This window comes from Myodes glareolus, chromosome 2 (assembly GCF_982192425.1).
Source record: "Myodes glareolus chromosome 2, mMyoGla1.1, whole genome shotgun sequence".
Taxonomy (NCBI): domain Eukaryota; kingdom Metazoa; phylum Chordata; class Mammalia; order Rodentia; family Cricetidae; genus Myodes; species Myodes glareolus.
This window is the reverse complement of record NC_142027.1, coordinates 116,514,409-116,536,117: the sequence shown is the minus strand read 5'-3', so window position 1 is coordinate 116,536,117 and position 21,709 is coordinate 116,514,409. Positions and strand designations below refer to the sequence as shown.

The 21,709-nt window shown below is 45.2% G+C and overlaps 2 protein-coding genes across 3 annotated transcripts; one reads left to right on the top strand and one right to left on the bottom strand.

The window, feature by feature from the left end:
• Window positions 1–1,276: 1,276 nt before the first annotated feature.
• LOC148123143 (coiled-coil-helix-coiled-coil-helix domain-containing protein 2-like) lies at window positions 1,277–7,649 on the bottom strand. Its single transcript, XM_087903598.1, has 4 exons — window positions 7,496–7,649; window positions 3,867–4,119; window positions 2,096–2,246; window positions 1,277–1,526 (listed from the first exon to the last, which is right to left on the bottom strand). The coding sequence occupies exons 1-4, from the start codon at window positions 7,543–7,545 to the stop codon at window positions 1,516–1,518; spliced, it is 465 nt and encodes a 154-aa protein (XP_087759724.1). The 5' UTR covers window positions 7,546–7,649; the 3' UTR covers window positions 1,277–1,515.
• A 181-nt stretch (window positions 7,650–7,830) lies between these two features.
• Window positions 7,831–21,653, top strand: LOC125400058 (protein FAM200C-like). Of its 2 annotated transcripts, none has more exons than XM_087903597.1 (4): window positions 7,831–8,624; window positions 15,790–16,042; window positions 17,962–18,112; window positions 19,136–21,653. In XM_087903597.1, the coding sequence occupies exons 2-4, from the start codon at window positions 15,803–15,805 to the stop codon at window positions 20,953–20,955; spliced, it is 2,211 nt and encodes a 736-aa protein (XP_087759723.1). In that variant the 5' UTR covers window positions 7,831–8,624; window positions 15,790–15,802; the 3' UTR covers window positions 20,956–21,653. The 2 variants fall into 2 exon arrangements, with proteins under 2 accessions (XP_087759723.1, XP_087759722.1); XM_087903596.1 differs by lacking the exon at window positions 7,831–8,624 and adding an exon at window positions 11,771–11,895.
• The last annotated feature ends 56 nt before the right edge of the window (window positions 21,654–21,709 follow it).

Here is a 21,709-nt window from a genome sequence, read left to right as displayed (position 1 = left end):
GGCAGTATGTTATGTGCACCACAGCAAGGTCTTACACCCTCAGAGGTCAGAAAAGGGCACTGGATCCCCTGGAACTGGAGTTATAGACTCTTGTGAGTCAGTATGAGTCTGGGAAACTGAACGCAGGTCCTCTGAAAGAGCAGCAACTGTTCAACATGAGCCATTCATCTCTAGAGCCTGCAAACACCAACTCTGAAAGGAGCACACTGTTGTTTTTAAGTCTTGCTACACAGCCCTGACTACCCTCAAATTTGCACGCCTGCCTCTGCCTGTGTTGGGATTACTGGTAGACACCACCAAGTATGGCAATGACCTTTTACTTCTCCTGGGATTGAGCGCTACATTTGACTCAGCCTCATGTGAGACAGACTGGCTCAAACTTGTTCCAATCTTCTTGCCTGCTTCCTAAGTACTGGGATTACATGGACCACCATGCCCAGTCTGGTTTAAACCTGGAGCACTCCCTGAAGAATAAGGCTAGAGCTTGGAGCACTGGGATGAGCTTTCCTGAGGTGCTGGGTTTAATACCAAGCATAGATGGTGTGTGGGTTTAGCCTAGTTTTGCAAGTAGAAATATCCAAACTACAGAGAAAATAATTGTACAGAGGATGGTTTTAAACTGTATATGGCAGCACAGGCCTCTAATCCCAGCACTTGGGAGGTCAATGCAGGATAGTCAGTTAGGCCGATTTGGACTACATAGGGAAAGCCCTATCTCAAAGGGAAACAAAACAAAGGGTGGTGGTGGCGCACACCTTTAATCCAGCACTTGGGAGGCAGAGGCAGGAGGATCTCTGTAAATTTGAGGCCAGCCTGGGCTACAGAGTAAATTCCAGGACAGTCTCCAAAGCTACAAAGAAACCCTGTCTCTCACCCCCACCACAAGCAGTGTGAGGCCATGCTCTGACCAGTATGCACAGTATGTCTTTGCCATAGTAATAAAAACAGGGATCCTTGGTGGGTGTGCTTGCCTGCAGGATTTCACACTGCTATGCACCAAGTACAAGTTTATGGGGCCCTGGAGCAGCTAAAATCATTTAAATGAGCAACATGATTGACAAAGAGCTATATGAAGTAACAACTAAATTAATTTCATGGCTGGGGGTCTTGATAACATGAGGAAGTGTATTGAAGGGTCCAGCATTAGGAAGGCTGAGAACCACTAGACCAGACGAATCAAAAGATGTGCTGATATAGCTGTGGCCTTGTACAAACTCCATTATGTTGAGAAAGCACATAAAACTCATGACCCCACAATAAGGATAAGAACCACACCTCAGAATAAAACAGTTTATTTTCATTAACTCACAAAAAAACAATACAGTTGGTTCAAAGAGGCCATTGCTTGCCCAGTCCCTAACACTATGAGCCTCAGGGAATAATATCTATATAGTTAGAACTCCTTCGTGGCTGCTCTGAAGCAATGGAGCCGTTAGAAATAGGAGGTTTACTCAGGGTCCACACGTGCACTATTATGTGGGGCCCACTTCAATTTCTTCAGTTTGAACTTCTTGATTAAATTAAACCTGTTAAAAGAAAAGGTTAAGTCAGATGATAACCAACAAGGCCCAGATATACTGTCTACTTTTCCAAGACAATTAAGTTTTCCTTCAATCAAACTTCAATTCTACCATTACTACAATGAAGACTGATGTCTTTGTTTTTAGAGAAAAGGCCTGAAGCAGAAATTTAGCTAAAGAGTTCTAATCACCTTAGCACTCAGAAGGCAGAGGCAGGTGGATCTCTGAGTTCGAGGTCAGCCTGCTCTACAAGACAGGCTCCAAAGCTACAGAGAAACCCTGTCAAAAAAAAAAAAAAAAAGAAAAAGAAAAGAAAAAGAAAAAAGATAAAAAGAAAAAAAAGAGCTCTAATCATTTTGGGCCAAGTATCACCTCTCTCCCCCATAGGGTGGGAAAACAAAACCAAGCACTGTTGTAAATCAGTGAACTGCTGAAATGACAAGGGAAACCACAGAACTAATGTGACTGCCAACCCTCCAGTAATTCCAATCAGGAGCTTTACTTGGGGTCTTCACTCCAAAACCCCACAGGAGTGAGGACTATCAACTACTCAGGGCAGATGACAGGACACCTACCATTTGCAATTCTGCACTGCCGCAGCACCTCGTTGAAGCCCTCGCAGAGCTTGACGTCACTCTGGTTCTGGGCACACTCAAGGAACTGTTTGATCTCAAGAGAGCAAGGTTCAAAAGACTGCTGGTTCAGCACCTGGGCTCCCTGAGGCTCCTGCCAAGACACAACATTAAGTATGAGAAGTTTGCTCAGTACACACAAGGCTCTGGACTTGATTCTAACATTGTAAACATAAAGAAAAACAACAACAAAACTGAAACAGAACCAGGAGGTGGTGGTGTACAACTTTAATCCCAGCACTCAGAGGTAGAGACAGGTGGAACTGTGTTCTAGGCCAACCTGTTCTACAGAACTACTTACAGGACACGAAAGCTCCCCTCCCCTGCAACAAATAAGATCTTCTAGCGCCTGTACTACGGCATGGCTCGCAAGTCGGGCAAGGGGTTGGTTGGAGATTGGAAAATACACAACAGAGAGAGAGAGAGAGAGAGAGAGAGAGAGACAGAGACAGACAGGGGTCATCCTTCAAACAAGAATGCCCCCTTTATTGTGCTCAGGGCAGCTTATATAGTGCTCTGGCCACAGCCCAGCTCTCGGGATCTTTCGGCTGCAGGCCCACCAGAAATCACTCCCCTGCCATCAGGTTTGTGCTCAGAGCAGCTGCAAGCATAGGAAAAACAAGCTGTTTACTCTAGCACAGGAAATTCAGGGTCTGGGGGTCCACAGTCCCCAACACGTTCTATCAAAACAAACAACAAACCTGGCCAGGAACTCAATAGTATGTGTGCTTTGCTCAGGGACCGAACCCCAGCACCATAACATACAAAAAGAAAAGCCATTCTTAAGGAAAAAGAGGACTACTATCAGAAAGAGATGAACGAGAACTTCAAATGCACCACCTTTCAAGAGATTACATGCTCCTTACTACATACAAAACCCACAAGAGGGCAAAAACGATCAGATCAGGGATCACAGGCTGTGAACGGGACTTGTGATTATCTAACTGAGACTGAACTGAAAGGCTAGGCCTGTAACTCCAATGCTTGAGAAGCCAACCAAGGAGACAGCTACAAGCTTGGAGCCAGCTTTGGTCACACACTGAAGACTCTCTCCAAGTGAAGCACAGGAATCCAGTGTAGCCAAGATAAACCTTTAAAGCCAAGGCAGGAATGCCATAAGTTCAAGGTTAGCTTGAGTCAGATTCTCTCAAAAACACAAATCACCTAAGAGAAAATGGCCATTTTACAGTAAGATGGGCTGGAATGGGACAATTCCAGTCTGCTGTACTTACTGGTGCTCGCCTAAGGGTCTAACTCAAACCACACTATGTGTGAGATGCTCACACGAGTGTGTGAAGTGTGTAGTTGGAGGCCAACCAAGACATGGGTGCCTTCCCTCTACCACTCTCCATCCTATTGCCGTGAGGCAGGGCGTCTCACTGAAACCCGTCATTTCATCTCTACTGCCGGCTAGCCAGGCTGTGGATCTGCTCATCTCCCCTCCACAATGCAGGAGATGCAGATATGGTGGCTATGCCTGACTCTTTGTGGGTTCACGGGATTTGAACTCAGGTCCGCACGGCTTCAGAGTAAGTGCTTACTCACTGAACCATACCCCCAGCAAACCCCTACTTTAAAGGGGGGTGGAATGGGGAACCACTTTGTACTGCACTCCTAAAATTAAACACAGGGTCCTACGCAAAAGATGTTTACCAGCTGCCAAGTTCTCTCAGAAGATACAAGCACACAAAGGAAAAGCGGCCCCAAATCTTACCTGGTAAGTGATGTCAGGCCTCGCGGGCTCAGCATTGCCACCTCCACTGAAGGCCCCTGTGACGGCATGGCCCAGGGTGTGGCCCACTGCAGAGCCCACAGCCACACCGGCTGCAGTGGTCGCCATCTGGGCCATCAGGCCTGGCTGCCGGGGTGCAGCAGCAGGTGAGCCAACTGCAGATGGTGCAGTCGCTGTTGCTGGAGGATGAGCTGCAGGCGCCTGTCGGGGAGCAGGCCTCATCTGAGGGGCCCGGCTAGGAAAGAAAAGAACCAAATGCATCAGTTTGCAGTTCCAAATGGCTCTGGAAGTTACTGAAGAAGAGAAACAAGCCAGGTTCGGAGGCACACACCTGTAATGCCAACACTGGGATGAAAGAGACAGAAGAATCAATAGGCCAAGGTCATCCTATGCAGTGATTTCTTCTTCTTCTTCTACATTATTATTTTTCAGAGTATAAAAATTGCAACATTTGGAGGCTAGAGAGATGGCTCAGAGGTTAAGAGCACTGACTACTTTTCTAGAGGTCCTGAGTTCAATTCCCAGTAACCACCTGGTAGCTCACAACCACCTATGAGATCTGGTGCCCTCTTCTGGTATGTACATGCCAGCAGAACATTGTATGCATAATAAATATTTAAAAAATTTGCAACACTTCTCCCTTTTCTTTCCCCCCTCCCATATACTCCTCCTTGATTGACTGCAAACTCATGGCTTCTTTTTTCATTAACTATTGTTAGATGCACATATATGTATACATACGCATTCTTATATATGATCTCAGTCTGTATGTTACTTGTATATATGTTTTCAAGGCTGACCTCTTGGTATTGGGTAACTAATGTGTGTCCTCACTGGGGAAGACTATCTCTCCTGCTCTGGGCATTCCTTAGTTGCTTGTAGCTCCTGCTGTAGGCTGAGCCTTCGGGTTTTCCACCATACACTTTGGCATATCTACTCTCACCCTTGTTCTACAGAGTAATTTTAAAGGATATCCTTCTTTCAAAAAATAAAAACAAAAACCAACCAACCAAAAATCAATAAATGCCCTAGCCAAAACAAGAGCGAGCTCTACCTAGAAATCTTATACCAGCCTCACCCAGTACTGGGATTACAAGCATTTTCACCCTGCCTCGCTTCATTTTAAATTCATTTTATTTTATTTTATGTGAATGATTGTTTACATGCATCTATGTCTGTGTACCACCTGCATGCCAGAAAAGAGTTTTCAATCTCTTGGACCTAGAATTGCTGGGAATCAAACCTGGGTCGTCAGAAAGAAAACCAGTGTTCTTAACTATAAAGCCAACTTTCCAGCCTCACTTTAAATCATTTTTTGTTTGCTTGTTTTTGTTGACAGGGTTTGTGTGTGGCCCTGGCTGTCCTGGAACTCATCTTCTCTCCCAGTCACTGGGTGTGTGCTACAACTGTCTGGCATCATTCACATGCGAGAAGACTACAGAAACTTGTTCTCATTAACCGACATACATAACACTGTGCCTCTCAAGCACGCGCGCGCACGCGCGCGCACACACACACACACACACACACACACCACTTGGCCTCTTTAACCTTCTGGGTAAGGTCTGTTATCCCTCCTGCCACTGGCCCCAAGATAGGGTTTTCTTTTTGTATCCTGGTTGTCCTAGAACTGACTCTGTAGACGAGGCTGGCCATGAAGATCTCATTAAGATCACCTTCCCTCCACTCCGGAGTTCTGGGATCAGAAGTGTGCACCACCACCAGGCTTGTTAAAGTTTTAAAAGCCAAGCATAAACTATTTTGTCCTTTTTTTAAAAAAATATTTTCATATATCCGCATGGCTCACAGTATCTTTAAAGAACAGCTATTCCAATACTCCTAAACTATCAGCTTTAAGTGGGAAAGGGAGAGAAGTGCCTCAACAGTCAGACTGAACACTGTTATTCACAAGCCCCGAGTTCAGTTCCCAGAAGCTCTTAACCACCTGCTGTGAATCCCAGCTCCAGTCTGACAGCTCTGACCTCCCAAGGCTCACAAACGCACTTCTCAAAAAAAAAAAAAAAAAAAATAAGGCAAAGAAAAATAAAAAAGATTTAGAATTTAAGCCAGATGTGGTGGTGCACACCTTTAATTCCAGCACTCTGGAGACAGAGGCAGGTGGTTTTCTCTAGTTCTAGGCCAACCTAGTCTACATAGTGAGTTCCAGGGTTGCAGGACAACCAGTGCACACAGAGAAACCCTGTGCCAGGAAAAAAAAAAAAAGAGCCTGGAGAGCTGCTGATGAAATGCTTCCAGGTGAAAGGTGCTTGCTGCCAAGCCTGACAACCTCAGTTCAATTCCTGGAGTCCACACGCAAGGAAATAAACAACTCCCACAAGTTGCCCTGTGACCTTCACATGGGTATACAAACAGAGATTTAAAACTCGGGTTAATAAACATTTTCCTAGCATGCATGAGACCCTGGTAGACTAAACTAGAAAGAGAAAATATACAGAAAGCATTGGCTTGGCAAAATATAGCCATAGTTCCTGCTATTCAGCGAGGAGACTTTGGGACCAGCTTGGACAATATAGAAAGATAGTCTAAAGTCTACAAAACCCAAGACAGTCATGAAGTAATGTTCAGAATGTAGACCAAGGCCTTCATTTTATCAGTGAAAAAAGGTTAAGGCAGCTGGGTATGGCATGGATGGTGGCCCACACTTTTAATCCCAGCATTCAGGAGGCAGAGGCAGGTGGGTCTCTGTGAGTTCCAAGACAGCCAAGGCCACAGTGAAACCAACCCAAATCAAAAAGAAACATTTAGGGGAAATGACCTGTCTGAACTACAATTTTTATTAATCTTATTTCTCTTAGTTTTTGGAGACAGGGTCTCTTCATGTGTAGCCTTGCTAGCCTTGAACTGGTGACAACTCTTATCTTTGGGGAGACAGAGGTATTGGGGACGATCTTTGTAGGATTGGGGCATTCCCCTACCATACAGACAGTCCTCAGGTTCCCTCCCAGTACAACCACAATTTTTAATTTTCTACAATTTTATTCCCTAAAAATAATTTTTAATTTTCTACGATTTTATTCCCTAAAAATCTGGAAGCTGTCAACAATTTCCTACTTATTTTCACGTGGGCCGCGGAGATGTCTCTATTGGGTGATTGCCACTTAGTATAAAATATTCTGGACCAAAGTGGTGGAAGGAGAGAACTCTAAATATTCTGCTCACCACAAGAAGATCCGTAAACAGACAAAAATTTATTTATTTATTTTTCTAAAGACCAGCCGTCGGGAGGCGGTGTCAGGAAAATCAAGGAAGGCCAGCTGGGCCTATATGAAGTCCAAGGTTAGCCCGAGGACCTCAAAAACAGAATAAAATAAAACCACCTCAAGACCTTCACATAAATCAATTTTTCTTCGCCTCTTTGTTGACTATGTCCTCTAAGGCCTTTCCCGCAAGCAGTCTAAGACAAAGGTCATGCTTTAGCGTCCTCTTCCGTAATGCACAGAGCGCGTCCCCGTTCTCGGGGAGCTCCCTTCCCCAGAAGAGGATCCCTTCCCCCGTGCCCGCACCGTCTCACCACCCACCGGCCGCCCCCTGCCTCCGGAACGTCGCCCTGGCCGCCCGCGCCCAGTCCCCACCCCTAGGGAGGGTCTCACCTGGCCGGAGGGGCCACCCGGGAAGAGCGGCTTCGACTTCCACGCGGCATCTTAAGTCCTCACACACTCGGAGTCCAAAGACTACGAACTGCGAAACACCGACGAGCGTCCAGCACCTTCTCTACCAAGGAGAGCGGAAAACGGGAGGCGGGGTCTCAGAGGGAAGCCAATCAGCGCTCCGGAAGTGCACGAGCGCCAAAGGTCATTGGACGATCCAGCCGTCAGTAACGGGGAACGCCGGGGGGCTGCGTCACACGCCGGGAAGTCAAGCGCTTGGCGACCAGGCCCAGTAACTAACAGGAAGTTCCTTGGGTTGCCCTCTCATATCTCGTCCCCAGATTCTCTGCTGGATGGTTAGGTTTTTGCTTCCGTTGGACGACTGGCTTCCCCCACAACTTAGGCTGACTTTGATTTTCAGATTCTCCTGCCTCAGCCTCTGGAGGAAACTGGACTGGGAATTACAGGCACGTCGCCATGCCTACTATGTTAACGGGGTTAAATGCAACCTTGAGTGAATCATCCTCGCCTTGTCTACCAGAGCGCCTTGGATTGTTTACCTAACCCTTCTCAGATTGTTTTCTTTTGCAACAAGGCCTCACCTAACGGACGTTGGCCTGGAACTCGCTGTTCTCATGACTCAGTCTCATAATGCTGGTGATGCAGGAGAAGCTCATAGTAAAATGGTGTTATAAAGGATTTACTAATAAACTTGCTTGGAAGTACTAAGCTACACAAAGTAGAATTTAGCTAAAGGAGCCCTGCCTTCAGTGTGACTGGAAGATAGTGTACTAACCAGGCTTTATTAGAAACTGTGGGAAAGAAAATTCTGTAACATAATTGGCCAAGAAATGCTTGTCAACCTGTGGGTCTTGAACCTGAATTGGGATGCTGCCTCCATCCATCTCCGTGTGGGCCTGCTCACATGCTAATATGCCCACATTTGTACCCGGAACTGTATTAAAGGATCACAACTCTGAATCTAGACCCTCAGCCATAACTACAGAGACTTGTGGTTCCTGAACTAAGATCCTTACCTGGTGATGACCCGAGCCCAGTGATTGGCAGAGCCATTTACAATTTTGATCCATGACTCCCCCCGGAGGACACGCATATCCTGGCCAGCAGATTGGTATGTGGACACCATCCATTCCCACACATTGCCCATGAGGTCGTATAGTCCTTCAGCGTAGCAGTAGGTCATTAGATGGGGGAGTAGGGGACTCTCTCCACCCACCAGATGCCCGGGGGAGGACGGGGGAGATTTTCCTCAGCCACCTTGTCAGACACTGTACAATAGGAGGTCTCACCATAGTTGTTCTGTGGGGGAAAAGCGCTCACTGGTGACAGTCTATGAAAACCGTCTTCAGCTCTGTCACCCTTGGGGAACTTTCCCTGACAAGAAGAATGAAAGTGCAAGATTTATCAGCCTGTCCCGAGGCAGTTGCCCTATCCATCCAGAGGAAAACAATGGTCACTTTACTCTGCGGCGTGGGGGAAGGACGGTGACCTCAGGTTCCCTTACATGGAGCTTTGGAAAGAGCCCTGCTGTTTCTAACTAACCATCTATGCCCTGGATCTCCAGCCTGGGATAGAAGCCCTGGAGCCCATACTGTCACATAGCTCCTGCTTTTGCTTAAATATAAATACACCACATGTATTTATTGATGTGATTTGTTCAACTTCATTGTTATTCTTCTAGAGCTGGCATTTGCTGTGTAAGCATGAGAAACGAGTTCAAAGCCTGAGACCCCATATAAAAGCTGGGCATAGTGCATGCATCTGCAACTCCGGTTCTGGGGGGCAGAGACAGGCAGATCGGGGGAATTGGTTGGCTAGGTAGTCTAGCTGAGATGTTGAGCTCCATCTCCCACTGAGAAGTCCTGTCCCCAGTAATACTGTGGAGTGACTGGAGGGATGGCTCAGCAGCTAACAACATGCATTGTGCTTCCAGAGTACCCAAAAGGACCCAAGTTTAATTCTGAGCACCCATGTCAGATGGCTAAAAACTATAACTCCGGCTCCAGGGGCATCCAATACTTCTAGCACTCATGTACATCCACAAACACACACAATATACACAATTTTCTTTACGAAACAAGTTTTCTCTGTGTAGCCCTGTCTATGCTGGAATTTCCTCTGTTGACTAGGCTGGTCTCCAGCTCACAGAGATCCATCTGCCTCTGTCTCCTGAATTCTGGGAATAAAGGCATGAGTTGCCATACTGAGTTTTATAATTTAATTTTTTAAATTTATTTATTTATGTATACAATATTCTGTCTGTGTGTGTGCCAGAGCTCAATGCTCTCCCTGATCCAATGGACAGAGAGCCGAAGTTTGCGCTTGCAATAAAGGCTCTTTGCTTCTGCATATGCACTTGAACTCCTGGGGGGCTCATTACATGGGCATAACAGGATGAATTAATTTGACCGACCGGTTCCAATGTAACAATACAGACTTGATCATAATCAAATATTCTTTAACAATATCTGTTAATGGACATTACAAATGTATTAAGATGAAAGAGAGAAAACAGATTCTTTAGTCACTTCCGTCTAAATTAACATACATAGTAGATTGGATACCAGTTTTTAGCTCCACCTAGGGTTAAACAGCAGACAGACAAATTCCTTTTGTGTCTAAGGGGATCTTTCAATTCCTGGGCTTTTGGGGAAAACAAAAACAAAACAAAAAACAAGCAAACATGTTGAACATGCCCCTGTAATTACATTTCCAAGGTTATCGCGATATTTTTGTAAATGGTGCCTTTTTTTCCTTTGCTGCCTAGGTTTTGATTGTACTGATGTTCCTCCCCACCTCAACCCTATTTCCAATCATGCACTCCCTGTGGGAAAACTTCTTTTTCTGTGACAATACACTTATTCTGCCTTCTCTGAAGGTAGTAAGAGCATGCCTGGGCTAGGACACTAGGACACGTCACACCTATTTCATTCAGTCGTCTCTACAATCTGCTGATAGGATTATGACATCAGGGAAACTGAAAACTCTGCTGATTCCCTACCTCTGCTGGAACCCACCTCAATGGCAGTCCTAGCTGCCTTTGTATTGCCTCTGCCTGACTTGGTTGTGGGGATGTAAAAGGAGATTTCTAAAATAGCCTGCTGAATAGCTAAAGATACCAGCAAAAATTAATCACAAGAAAAAAAAGAAAAAAAAGACAGAAAAATAAAAAAAAATTAATCACAAAATGAAAGAATTAAGAACGACAGTCTTACAAAAATAGAGCTACATTAGGCTATCTGTTGCTCAAACATAATCTTGGATGTCAGCAGTTCCCTGAAATGTTTCTCACACACCACTGATAACCAAATCGATGACTTACATAGAGAACGTACAGGTTGATTGGCACCTCCTGGCTAAGAAGGTTCTTTCTCTTCATTGGCTCCCTGATAGCTCTTTCAATCACAATATTTAGGCCCTGTGTTTCTCAATGTCCTTATCACACGCAAGATATTCAATGCCAGAATACTGTTCAATGGACAACAAGCAATGCTGGTCCCATGTCAAAGATTTGGAGGAGTAACATAGGCCAACGGGGGAATGTGAGACCAAAACAGGAGCAACATACCTTGCAAATCAAGGAGGCCGTTATTTTAAGCCCCCATGTTTTACAAAAAATAGGTTTCTTTTCATGAATAAGGTTGCTTCTTAAATCTAATGTGTGATCCCATTAACAAGATGTATATATCCTTATCTTCCTTTTTCATTGTATTTTTCTAACAATCTCTAACAGCCAATTCTCTCGCCTCTATAAACACACAGCTATTTTCTATTAATCTATTATCTTTCCCCCATAAAAGAGGCCGCAAAAGTCCAGTAAGGGGTTGCTTTTTAAATGCCGACTTAGGTTAGACAGCTGGCTGGCTAGCACGGAGTGTACCTCTAAATTAAAGCTTGCTTTGAGTAGACGATCATGACTTCAGTCTTTCTCCTCGCAAGTTTCAGGTTTAACACTTATTAATACAGTAGGCATGGCGACACATACTTGTAATGCCCCAATCAAGTTTACTTGAGAGGCTGAGGCAGGAGAATCTCAAAATCACGGGAGCAAAAACCTAAGCATCCCTCACAGAATCTAAGAACAAGCTTTGACCAAGGCATCCCAAGTACTTAGGGTTTGCTACAACGCCCCGTCGCCAAGCAACTTCCCGGCGTGGAGTGCAGCCGCTGCCAGTTACTGACGTCTCGCTCTTCCAATGACCTTCAGCGTCCATGCTTCTACTGGTCTCTGATTGGCTATTCTCTGAAGCCCCGCCTCTCATCTTCCTCTCTTTGCTGGCCGATGGTGGGCGTTTCGGAGTTTGCTGTGTCTGGACGTTGAATAAACAAACACCTAGGATGCGGTGCGGAAGCCGCTCTTCCCGGGTGGACCCTCCAGCCAGGTGAGACCCTCCCTAGGGGTGAAGACTGAGCGCGGGCCGCCAGGGCGTAGGTAGGGGTCGGCCGGCGGGTGGTGAGACGGCGCAAGCACCGGGGAAGGGATCTGCTCCTGGAGAAGGGAGCTCCCCCAAAAAGGGGGTCGCTCTCTGTACATTACGGAAGAGGACCCTAGAGCGTGACCTTTGTCCTAGACTGCTTGCGGGAAAGGCCTTAGAGGACATAGTCAACAAAGAGGCGAGGAAAAATTGCTTTATGTGAAGGTGTCGAGGTGGTTTTGTTTTACTGTATTTTTGAGGTCCTCGGGCTAACCTTGGACTTCCTATAGGCCTGGCTGGCTTTCCTTGATTTTCCTATCTCTGCTTCCTGATGGCTGGGATTACATGCTTTAAAAGTCTTTAGAAAAAAAAATTAAAGAAAAAATTTAAAAAAATATTCGTGTACTTGTGTACGTGTTTACGTGTGGAGAGCGGGGAATTTAGAGTTCTCTCCACCACTTCAGTCCAGGAGACCTAACATTTAGCGATAAACGCTTTATTGCATTTAACCCCAACCTTCCTAATGCTGTGACACCTTAGTTTAGTTCACCATGTAGTGGTGACCACCGACGATAAAATTATTCCCGTTGCTACTTCATAACTGTAATTTTGCTACTATTATGAATCGTAATGTAAATATCTGATGTGCAGGATGGTCTTAGGCAACCCCTCTGGAAGAGACCCGCGGAGGGGAAACTACCATGGATTCTGCTGCCCTATTGAGGCGTATCTCCGGCCCTCCGGAAGATAAGCAGGAAATTATTGACAGCATCCAGATTCTGGGTGTTCCGTTTTGCAGGAATAAAACCGTAGGAAGTTAAAAATGTGGCCCTGCTGGGAGGGAACCTGCGGACTGTCTTTATGATGGGGGAATGAATGCCCCATCTACCAAGATCGTCCAACATGCCTCTGTCATCCCAAAGACAAGAGTTGCCACCATTTCAACGCTAGCAGGGCTACCTATGGAGAGACGCTGTCTCCAAAAACTAAAATGAAATAAGATTAATAAAAGTTACAGTTCAGACAGGTCACTTTCCCTAAATTTTTCTTTTTGATTTGAGTTGGTGGTTTGTTTTGTTTGTTTGAGATAGGGTTTCACTGTGGCCCTGGCTGTCCTGGAACTCACAGAGACCCGCCTGCCTCTGCCTCCTGAATGCTGGAATTAAAGGTGTGGACCACCATCCATGCCATACCCAGATGCCGTCACCTTTTTTTTTTTTTAATTCTTTTTTTTTAAAATTTATTTATTTATTAAGCATACAATGTACTGCTGGCAAGAAAGGCACCAGGTCTCATTACAGATGGTTGTGAGCCACCATGTGGTTGCTGGGAATTGAACTCGGGACCTCTGGAAGAGCAGCCAGTGCTCTTACCCTCTGAGCTATCTCTCCAGCCCTGCCGTCATCTTTTTTGATTGGTAAAATGAAGGCCTTGATCTACATTCTAAACATTACCTCATGACTGTCTTGGATTTTGTTGACTTCTGGGCCGTCTTTCTCCATTGTCCAAGCTAGGCACTAACTCCATCGGCCTGGGAAGTGGGGGTTAGCTACTTGCTAGTTCTCTGGCCAACAGAAATTCTGTCACAATTGCTTCCTATATATTTTCTCTTTCTAATTTAGTCAACCCAGGGTCTTATGCCTGTTGGAAAATGTTTGTTAACCCAAGCTGTAAATCTTTGTATGTCTGTGTTATGTATGTGTGCGCGCACGTGTGTGTGCATGTGTGTGTGCGTGCATGTGTGCGTGTGTACCTTGGAGCCTATGTGAAGGTCAATGGCATCTTTTTTTAGTTGTTTCCTTTCAGCTTGTAGATTCCAGGGATCGAACTCCAGTGAGACATTTCATCAGCCGTCTCCCTTCCCCCCAAGCTCTGAATCTTATTTCAGAAGTTAACTAGGTTAGGGAGACTCCTTGATTGTCCTAAAATTTCAATACACTTTGGCAGTCATTCTTAACCTTTGAGTCAGGACCCGGTTAGCCAACTTCTGTCTCCAAACATATATATATATATATATATTGCAATTTTAACAGTAGCAAAATTATAGTTATGAAGTAGCAACAAAAATAATTTTATGGTTGGGGGTCGCCACAACATGAAGAACTGTATTAAAACGTCGAAGCATTAGGAAGGCTGAAACACACTAGATTCTATGGCAATAGCTGTATGATATTTCTTCTTTAATCCGATGACATTTAATTTGAAACTGATAGAGTAATAAAATGAAAGCTGTTTGCTCCCTCTCTAGTTCTTGCTGTCCTAAACTCACTCTGTGTACTGGAACGCCCTTGAGTTTACAGAAATCTGCCGCCTCTGCCTCCTGAGTATTGGGATTAAAGACATGGGCTACTACCGCCCAGCCTGAAATACTGTTGTACAAGCAGTAGCTGTTTAATATTTGAATAATCTTTCAGGCTGCTAATGCCTGTGAATGGTATGTGCAAATGAAGCAGGGATGTGAGCCTTGGAAGGCAGAGGTGTCAGGTGGCTTAGATCAGAGTTTTGCTATGGGCTGTTAAGAGTTGCTGGGAACTGAACTTGTGCTCTGTGGAAGAACAACATACAAGTCTTAACGGTTAAGCAGTCTTTCCATCTTACTTTTTAACTTCCTTTGTTTTGTTTTTTAAAACAGAGTTTCACTGTGTGGCTTTGGTTGTCTTGGAACTCACCCTGTAGACCAGTCTGGCCGTGAACTCAGATTCTCCTGCCTCTGCCTCCCGAGTGCTGGGATTGAAGATGTGCGCCACCACCGCCCTTTCTAACTCTTAATGTTTATGATTTATGAAGTATTGGAATAACTTTTTTTTAAAAGATACTGTGAGCCATGTGGATACATGAAAATCGTTACAAAAAGGACAAAATAGTATATGCTTGGTTGTTAAAACCTTAACAAAAGATTAAAGAGGTACAGCAATGTTTATATGCAGTAATTGGAAACAGTTTCTGTAGTCTTCCTGCGTGGGTTTGGTATGACGGTTTAGAGATTTAAAATGAGGCTAGAAAGTTGTCTTTACAGTTAAGAGAACTGACTGACCTTCCAGAGGACACAGGTTTGATGCCCAGCACCCACATGACCCCTCAAAACCATCTGTAATTCTAGGTCCAGATGATCTAAAGGCCTCTTCTAGCATGCAAGTGGTACATAGACATACATGCATATAAACAATTTTAAAATAAGATTTAAAATGAAGCCGGGCGGTGGTAGTGCATGCCTTTAATTCTAGCACTTGGGAGGCAGAGGCAGGTAGGTCTCTGTGAGTTCGAGATCAGCCTGGTCTACAAGAGCTTGTTCCAGGACAGGCTCCAAAGCTACAGAGAAACCCTGTCTCGAAAACCAAAGCAAAAAAAAGAATATGTGTATACACACATATGCATCTAATAACAGTTAATGAAAAAAGTGGTCATGAGTTTGCAGTCAGTCAAGGAGGGGCATATGGGAGGGGGGAAAGAAAAGGGAGAAGTGTTGCAAATTTTTTAAATGTATTTATTATGCATACAATGTTCTGCTGGCATGTACATACCAGAAGAGGGCACCAGATCTCATAGGTGGTTGTGAGCTACCAGGTGGTTACTGGGAATTGAACTCAGGATCTCTAGAAAAGTAGTCAGTGCTCTTAACCTCTGAGCCATCTCTCTAGCCTCCAAATGTTGCAATTTTTATACTCTGAAAAATAATAATGTAGAAGAAGAAGAAGAAATCACTGCATAGGATGACCTTGGCCTATTGATTCTTCTGTCTCTTTCATCCCAGTGTTGGCATTACAGGTGTGTGCCTCCGAACCTGGCTTGTTTCTCTTCTTCAGTAACTTCCAGAGCCATTTGGAACTGCAAACTGATGCATTTGGTTCTTTTCTTTCCTAGCCGGGCCCCTCAGATGAGGCCTGCTCCCCGACAGGCGCCTGCAGCTCATCCTCCAGCAACAGCGACTGCACCATCTGCAGTTGGCTCACCTGCTGCTGCACCCCGGCAGCCAGGCCTGATGGCCCAGATGGCGACCACTGCAGCCGGTGTGGCTGTGGGCTCTGCAGTGGGCCACACCCTGGGCCATGCCGTCACAGGGGCCTTCAGTGGAGGTGGCAATGCTGAGCCCGCGAGGCCTGACATCACTTACCAGGTAAGATTTGGGGCCGCTTTTCCTTTGTGTGCTTGTATCTTCTGAGAGAACTTGGCAGCTGGTAAACATCTTTTGCGTAGGACCCTGTGTTTAATTTTAGGAGTGCAGTACAAAGTGGTTCCCCATTCCACCCCCCTTTAAAGTAGGGGTTTGCTGGGGGTATGGTTCAGTGAGTAAGCACTTACTCTGAGGCCGTGCGGACCTGAGTTCAAATCCCGTGAACCCACAAAGAGTCAGGCATAGCCACCATATCTGCATCTCCTGCATTGTGGAGGGGAGATGAGCAGATCCACAGCCTGGCTAGCCGGCAGTAGAGATGAAATGACGGGTTTCAGTGAGACGCCCTGCCTCACGGCAATAGGATGGAGAGTGGTAGAGGGAAGGCACCCATGTCTTGGTTGGCCTCCAACTACACACTTCACACACTCGTGTGAGCATCTCACACATAGTGTGGTTTGAGTTAGACCCTTAGGCGAGCACCAGTAAGTAGAGCAGACTGGAATTGTCCCATTCCAGCCCATCTTACTGTAAAATGGCCATTTTCTCTTAGGTGATTTGTGTTTTTGAGAGAATCTGACTCAAGCTAACCTTGAACTTATGGCATTCCTGCCTTGGCTTTAAAGGTTTATCTTGGCTACACTGGATTCCTATGCTTCACTTGGAGACAGAGTCTTCAGTGTGTGACCGAAGCTGGCTCCAAGCTCGTAGCTGACTCCTTGGTTGGCTTCTCAAGCATTGGAGTTACAGCCATGAGGCCTAGCCTTTCAGTTCAGTCTCAGTTACATAATCACAAATCCCGTTCACAGCCTGTGATCCCTGATCTGATCGTTTTTGCCCTCTTGTGGGTTTTGTATGTAGTAAGGAGCATGTAATCTCTTGAAAGGTGGTGCATTTGAAGTTCTCGTTCATCTCTTTCCAATAATAGTCCTATTTTTTCTTAAGAAGGGGTCCCTTTTTTTTTCCTAGACAAGGTTTTTCTGTAGCTTTGGAGCCTGTCCTGGAACTAGCTCTTGTAGACCAGGCTGGCCTCGAACTCACAGAGATCCGCCTGCTTCTGCCTCCCAAGTGCTGTGTTTAAAGGCGTGCGCCACCACTAGAGAGGTGCTAGAGTGGTTCACTTTTTGTGTATCTGTTTGTAGTTCTGTGGTTCAAACCCAGGGCAAACCTGACAGACCTATTGTTGGATTCCTACCCAGGTTTCTTGTTTTGGTTTTGTGTTTTTGTTGTTGTTGTTTTCCAAGACTCGATTTCTTTGTGTAGCCCTGGCTGTCCTGGACCTGGCTTTGTAAAGGTGCTCTTACTCAGAGACCTGCCTGCCTTTGCCTCTTGAGTGCAGGGATTAAAGGTGTGTACTGCCATCACTGGCTTCCCTAGCCAGATTTTAACTCTTTGATTTTATTTTCATTTTTTGTTTTAAATTTATTTATTTTGTATACACTATTCTGTCAACATGTCTGCCTGCAGGCCAGGAGAGGGCACCAGACCTCATTACAGATGGTTGTGAGCCACCATGTGGTTGCTGGAAACTGAACTCAGGACCTTTGGAAGAGCAGGCAATGCTCTTAACTGCTGAGCCATCTCTCCAGCCCCCAACCCTTTGATTTTATATTTACAGTGTTGGGGTGAAGTCCAGAGCTTGTGTATACTGAGCAAAGCCTTCACAGAACCACTCCCTCATTTACACTCCGATGGCCTGGTTTGCCATTTGTTTGTTTTCTGAATCGGAGGGTATCTTTGATTTTTAACCTTCACGTTTTTTGTTTTGCTTTCTGCCTTTAAATGGTTTTCACTACCATGTTACTGGATGGAAAACTAAATTTTCACCTTTTTCTAGTTGTTTCCCCAGCTAACAGTCTGTGGATGCTACTTTTGTGTGCACCTACACTTTCTCAGGAGTACCTAATGTTGTGTCTTGGCAGGAGCACCGGGGAGCCCAGCTGCTGGCCCAGCAGTCTCCTGGACCTTGCTTTCTTGAGATCAAACAGTTTCTGGAGTGTGCCCAGAACCAGAGTGACGTCAAGCTCTGCGAGGGCTTCAGTGAAGTGTTGTGGCAGTGCAGAATTGCAAATGGTAGGTGTCCTGTTCATCTTCTCAGAGAGATTGATAGTCCTCACCCCTATTGGGTGGCTGTTCTCAACTTGTGAGTTGTAGTAACCCCTTTGGGGTCATCTAGGACATTGGAAAATACATATTTGTGATCATCTCAGGAACTGACTCCCTGCTCTGCCATAGACTCCGGGCGGGGCTGCCTGCATGCAAGTAAGTCCACATAGGGGTAACCAGTGATGACATCATTGTGCCAACCCCATTACATACACCCTGTGCAAATGCAGGTATATGTGACAGGGTTGGTGCCAAAATATATTGATGCAGACCAGGCACACATCTGTAGCAAGCAGCTACTGTGTTGAAAGCAGCAAACAATACTTCATGAAGTATATTATATAATATATATTATTATTATATGTAACATATAATATATATTTTATTTATATATATTATTAACAGGTAAGTGTCAAATCATGTACTGTAGTCATCAACTAGTGTAGAAAAAAGTATGGATTATGGGAACTATTTTTGTTCGTGTGTTTGTTTGTTTTTAAGACAGGGTTTCTCTGTGTAACAGCTGTCCTGGAACTAGCTCTGTAGACCAGGCTGGCCTCGAACTCAGAGATCTGCCTGCCTCTGCCTCCCGAGGTATTAACTTAATCTGGATGCTGATTATGTTTTGTTTTGTCTTTTTGATTTTCAAGAAAGGCTTTCTCTGTGTAGCCCTGGCTATTCTGGAACTCATTCTGTGGACCGGGCTGGTCTAGGACAATTGCTCTGCCTCACAATTGCTGGAACTAAGATGGCACCACTGCTTAGCGCCAGTTGTTTTTTGTTTGTTTTCTTTTTGTTTTTTTTTGAGGCAGGGTTTCTCTGTAGCTTTGGAGCCTGTCCTGGAACTCGCTCTTGTCGACCAGGCCGGCCTCCAACTCATAGAGATTCAACTGCCTCTGCCTCCGGAGTGCTGGGATTAAAAGCGTGCGCCACCACCGCCCGGCCATCTTCTGTATTATTAAAGCTACTGTCGTGTATTATTTTCATTAGACGACCATCCCCCAAGAGTGGACCGTGTAGAGAAGAAGGTTAAGAACAGAAGATACAGTGAAGAATTTTTACGATATGGTTTTACCTCAAAAATGACAGCAGGAGTTGAGAAACCGATGTGCGTTATTTGTGGGGATGTTCTCTCAGCGGAGTCTATGAAGCCAAACAAACTGAAACGCCATTTTGACAGCAAGCACCTGAGCTTTGCCGACAAGGACATCAACTATTTTAGAAGCAAAGCTGATGAGCTCAAGAAAGCCAGGCTGGACACTGGCAGCAAATATCCCAAACAGAATGTCATAGCCGTTGAGTTTTCCTATCTGGTGGCACTCAGAATCGCCAGGACTATGAAGCCTCACAGCTTTGCTGAGGATTTACTGTTGCCAGCAGCCAAAGACAGCGTTCGCGTTCTGATCGGAAAGGAATTTGGTATGCAGCTGAGCGCGGTTTCCTTGTCTAATGACACTGTCCGCCGAAGGATAAATGACATGTCTGCCGATATTCTTAACCAGGTCATCCAGGAAATTAAATCTGCTCCACTTCCGTTATTTAGTATCCAGCTCGATGAATCTACAGACGTCGCAAACTGTTCCCAGTTACTGGTTTACGTGAGGTACATTAATGGCGGCGACTTTAAAGATGAATTCCTCTTTTGCAAACCTCTTGAAACAACAGCCACTGCACATGATGTATTTGACAGAGTTGGTTCATTTCTGAAGGAGCACAAGCTGTCGTGGGAAATGGTTTGTGGTGTTTGCACCGACGGTGCTCCGGCTATGCTAGGATGTCAGTCTGGATTTCAACGTTTGGTCCTGAACGAGTCGCCGGAAGTCATCGGAACTCACTGTGTGATTCATCTGCATGCATTAGCAATGAAGACACTGCCACAAGACTTAAAAGTAGTCATGCAAAGCGTCGTTGGTTCTGTCAATCTTGTCAAGGCGAGCACGTTAAACAGTCACCTGTTTTCGCAACTGTGCAATGAGTTTGACGCCCCGAACAAAGCTCTGCTGTTTCACACCGAAGGGAGGTGGTTGTCCAAAGGAACCGTCTTAAAATGTGTTTTTGAGCTTCGTGATGAACTCAGGATATTTTTTAGTCAGAAAGCAAGACCACAGTTCGTAGCACTTTTCAGTGATCAATGTGAATTGCAGAAAATAGCTTACTTGGTCGACATCTTTGCTGTCTTGCGTGAATTAAGTTTATCACTGCAAGGACCAAATGCAACATGCCTCGATTTGTCTGAAAAGATCCAGTCATTCCAAATGAAGCTTCAGCTCTGGCAAAAAGAGCTAGAAGAAAATAAAACACACATGTTGCCTACCCTCTCTGCTTTCTTTGAGGAACACGACATTAAACCCTCCGGAAGGACTTCACTGATCGTTTCCGTGAAAGAGCACTTGCATGTGCTTGCTGAAGAAATTTCCTGGTACGTTCCAAATCTGCCTGCCATCCCATTTGCCCTTGCTAGAAGCCCATTCACAGTCAGAGTTGAAGATGTTCCTGAGACCGCACAGGAGGAGTTCGTGGGACTTATTAACAGTGAAGCCGCGAGAGCTGACTTCTCTGCCTTGCCAGTTACACAGTTCTGGGTCAAGTGTTTGCAATCCTACCCTGTTCTGTCTGAGACCATGTTGCGCCTCCTCCTTCCATTCCCAACAACGTATCTTTGTGAGAGAGGGTTTTCCAACTTGTTGGTTATCAAGTCCAAATACAGACGTAGACTCGCTGTGGAAGATGATCTCCGTTGTGCTCTTGCAAAGACTGCCCCGAGAATTTCTGATCTAGTGAGAAAGAAGCAATCTCAGCCTTCACACTGATGTTGGCGTTGACTTTTTGCTTTTTTTATGTGTGTGTGGTTTTTTGTTTGCTTGTTTTGTTTTTGTTTTTCAAGACAGGCTTTCTCTGTGGCTTTGGAGCCCGTCCTGGAACTGTCTTTGTAGACCAGGCTGGCCTCGAACTTGTAGAGATCCACCTATCTCTGCCTCCCAAGTGCTGGGATTAAAGGTGTGCACCATTACTACCTGGCTGAAGTTGGCATTTTACAGATACTGTTGCAAAATGTAGCAAGTTGTTGTGGGTTTTGCTTTGTTTGTTCTTTGTTTTTTTTTTTTGTTTTTTGGAGATAGGGTTTGTCTGTGTAGCCTGGCTGTCCTGGAACTTGCATTGTATACCATGCTGACCTCAAACTCATAGAGATTCTCCTATCTCTACCTCCCAAGTGCTGGAATTAAAGTCGACACCCAAGTACTAATGTTATATTAAGACTGTTACCCAGGAGAGGTGGCTCTGAGGTTAACAGCACTGGCTGAATTAAATTCCTGAGTTCAGTTACCAGCAACCATATGGTGGCTACAGCCTTCAATAATGAGATCTGGTGCCGTCTTCTGGCCTGCAGGCCTACATGCAGACAGAATACTGTATACACAATAAAAAAAGACTTGCTCATGGTACTACACCATGATTCAAGACAAAATTTCATTATTTATAACTGGAAATAAATATTTCACAATAGATACATACTGTTTTTGGGGGGATTAATCACTATGCTTTAATGATGTTCAATTTGTAACA

Excerpts from the sequence above, each read along its gene's own strand:
- LOC148123143 (XM_087903598.1), bottom strand. The coding sequence starts at position 7,545 with ATGCCGCGTGGAAGTCGAAGCCGCTCTTCCCGGGTGGCCCCTCCGGCC. Across the intron at positions 4,120-7,495 it reads CGGGTGGCCCCTCCGGCCAG|CCGGGCCCCTCAGATGAGGC; the intron begins GTGAGACCCTCC and ends TTTCTTTCCTAG. Across the intron at positions 2,247-3,866 it reads GGCCTGACATCACTTACCAG|GAGCCTCAGGGAGCCCAGGT; the intron begins GTAAGATTTGGG and ends GTGTCTTGGCAG.
- LOC125400058 (XM_087903596.1), top strand. The coding sequence starts at position 11,852 with ATGCGGTGCGGAAGCCGCTCTTCCCGGGTGGACCCTCCAGCCAG. Across the intron at positions 11,896-15,789 it reads CGGGTGGACCCTCCAGCCAG|CCGGGCCCCTCAGATGAGGC; the intron begins GTGAGACCCTCC and ends TTTCTTTCCTAG. Across the intron at positions 18,113-19,135 it reads GCAGTGCAGAATTGCAAATG|ACGACCATCCCCCAAGAGTG; the intron begins GTAGGTGTCCTG and ends TATTTTCATTAG.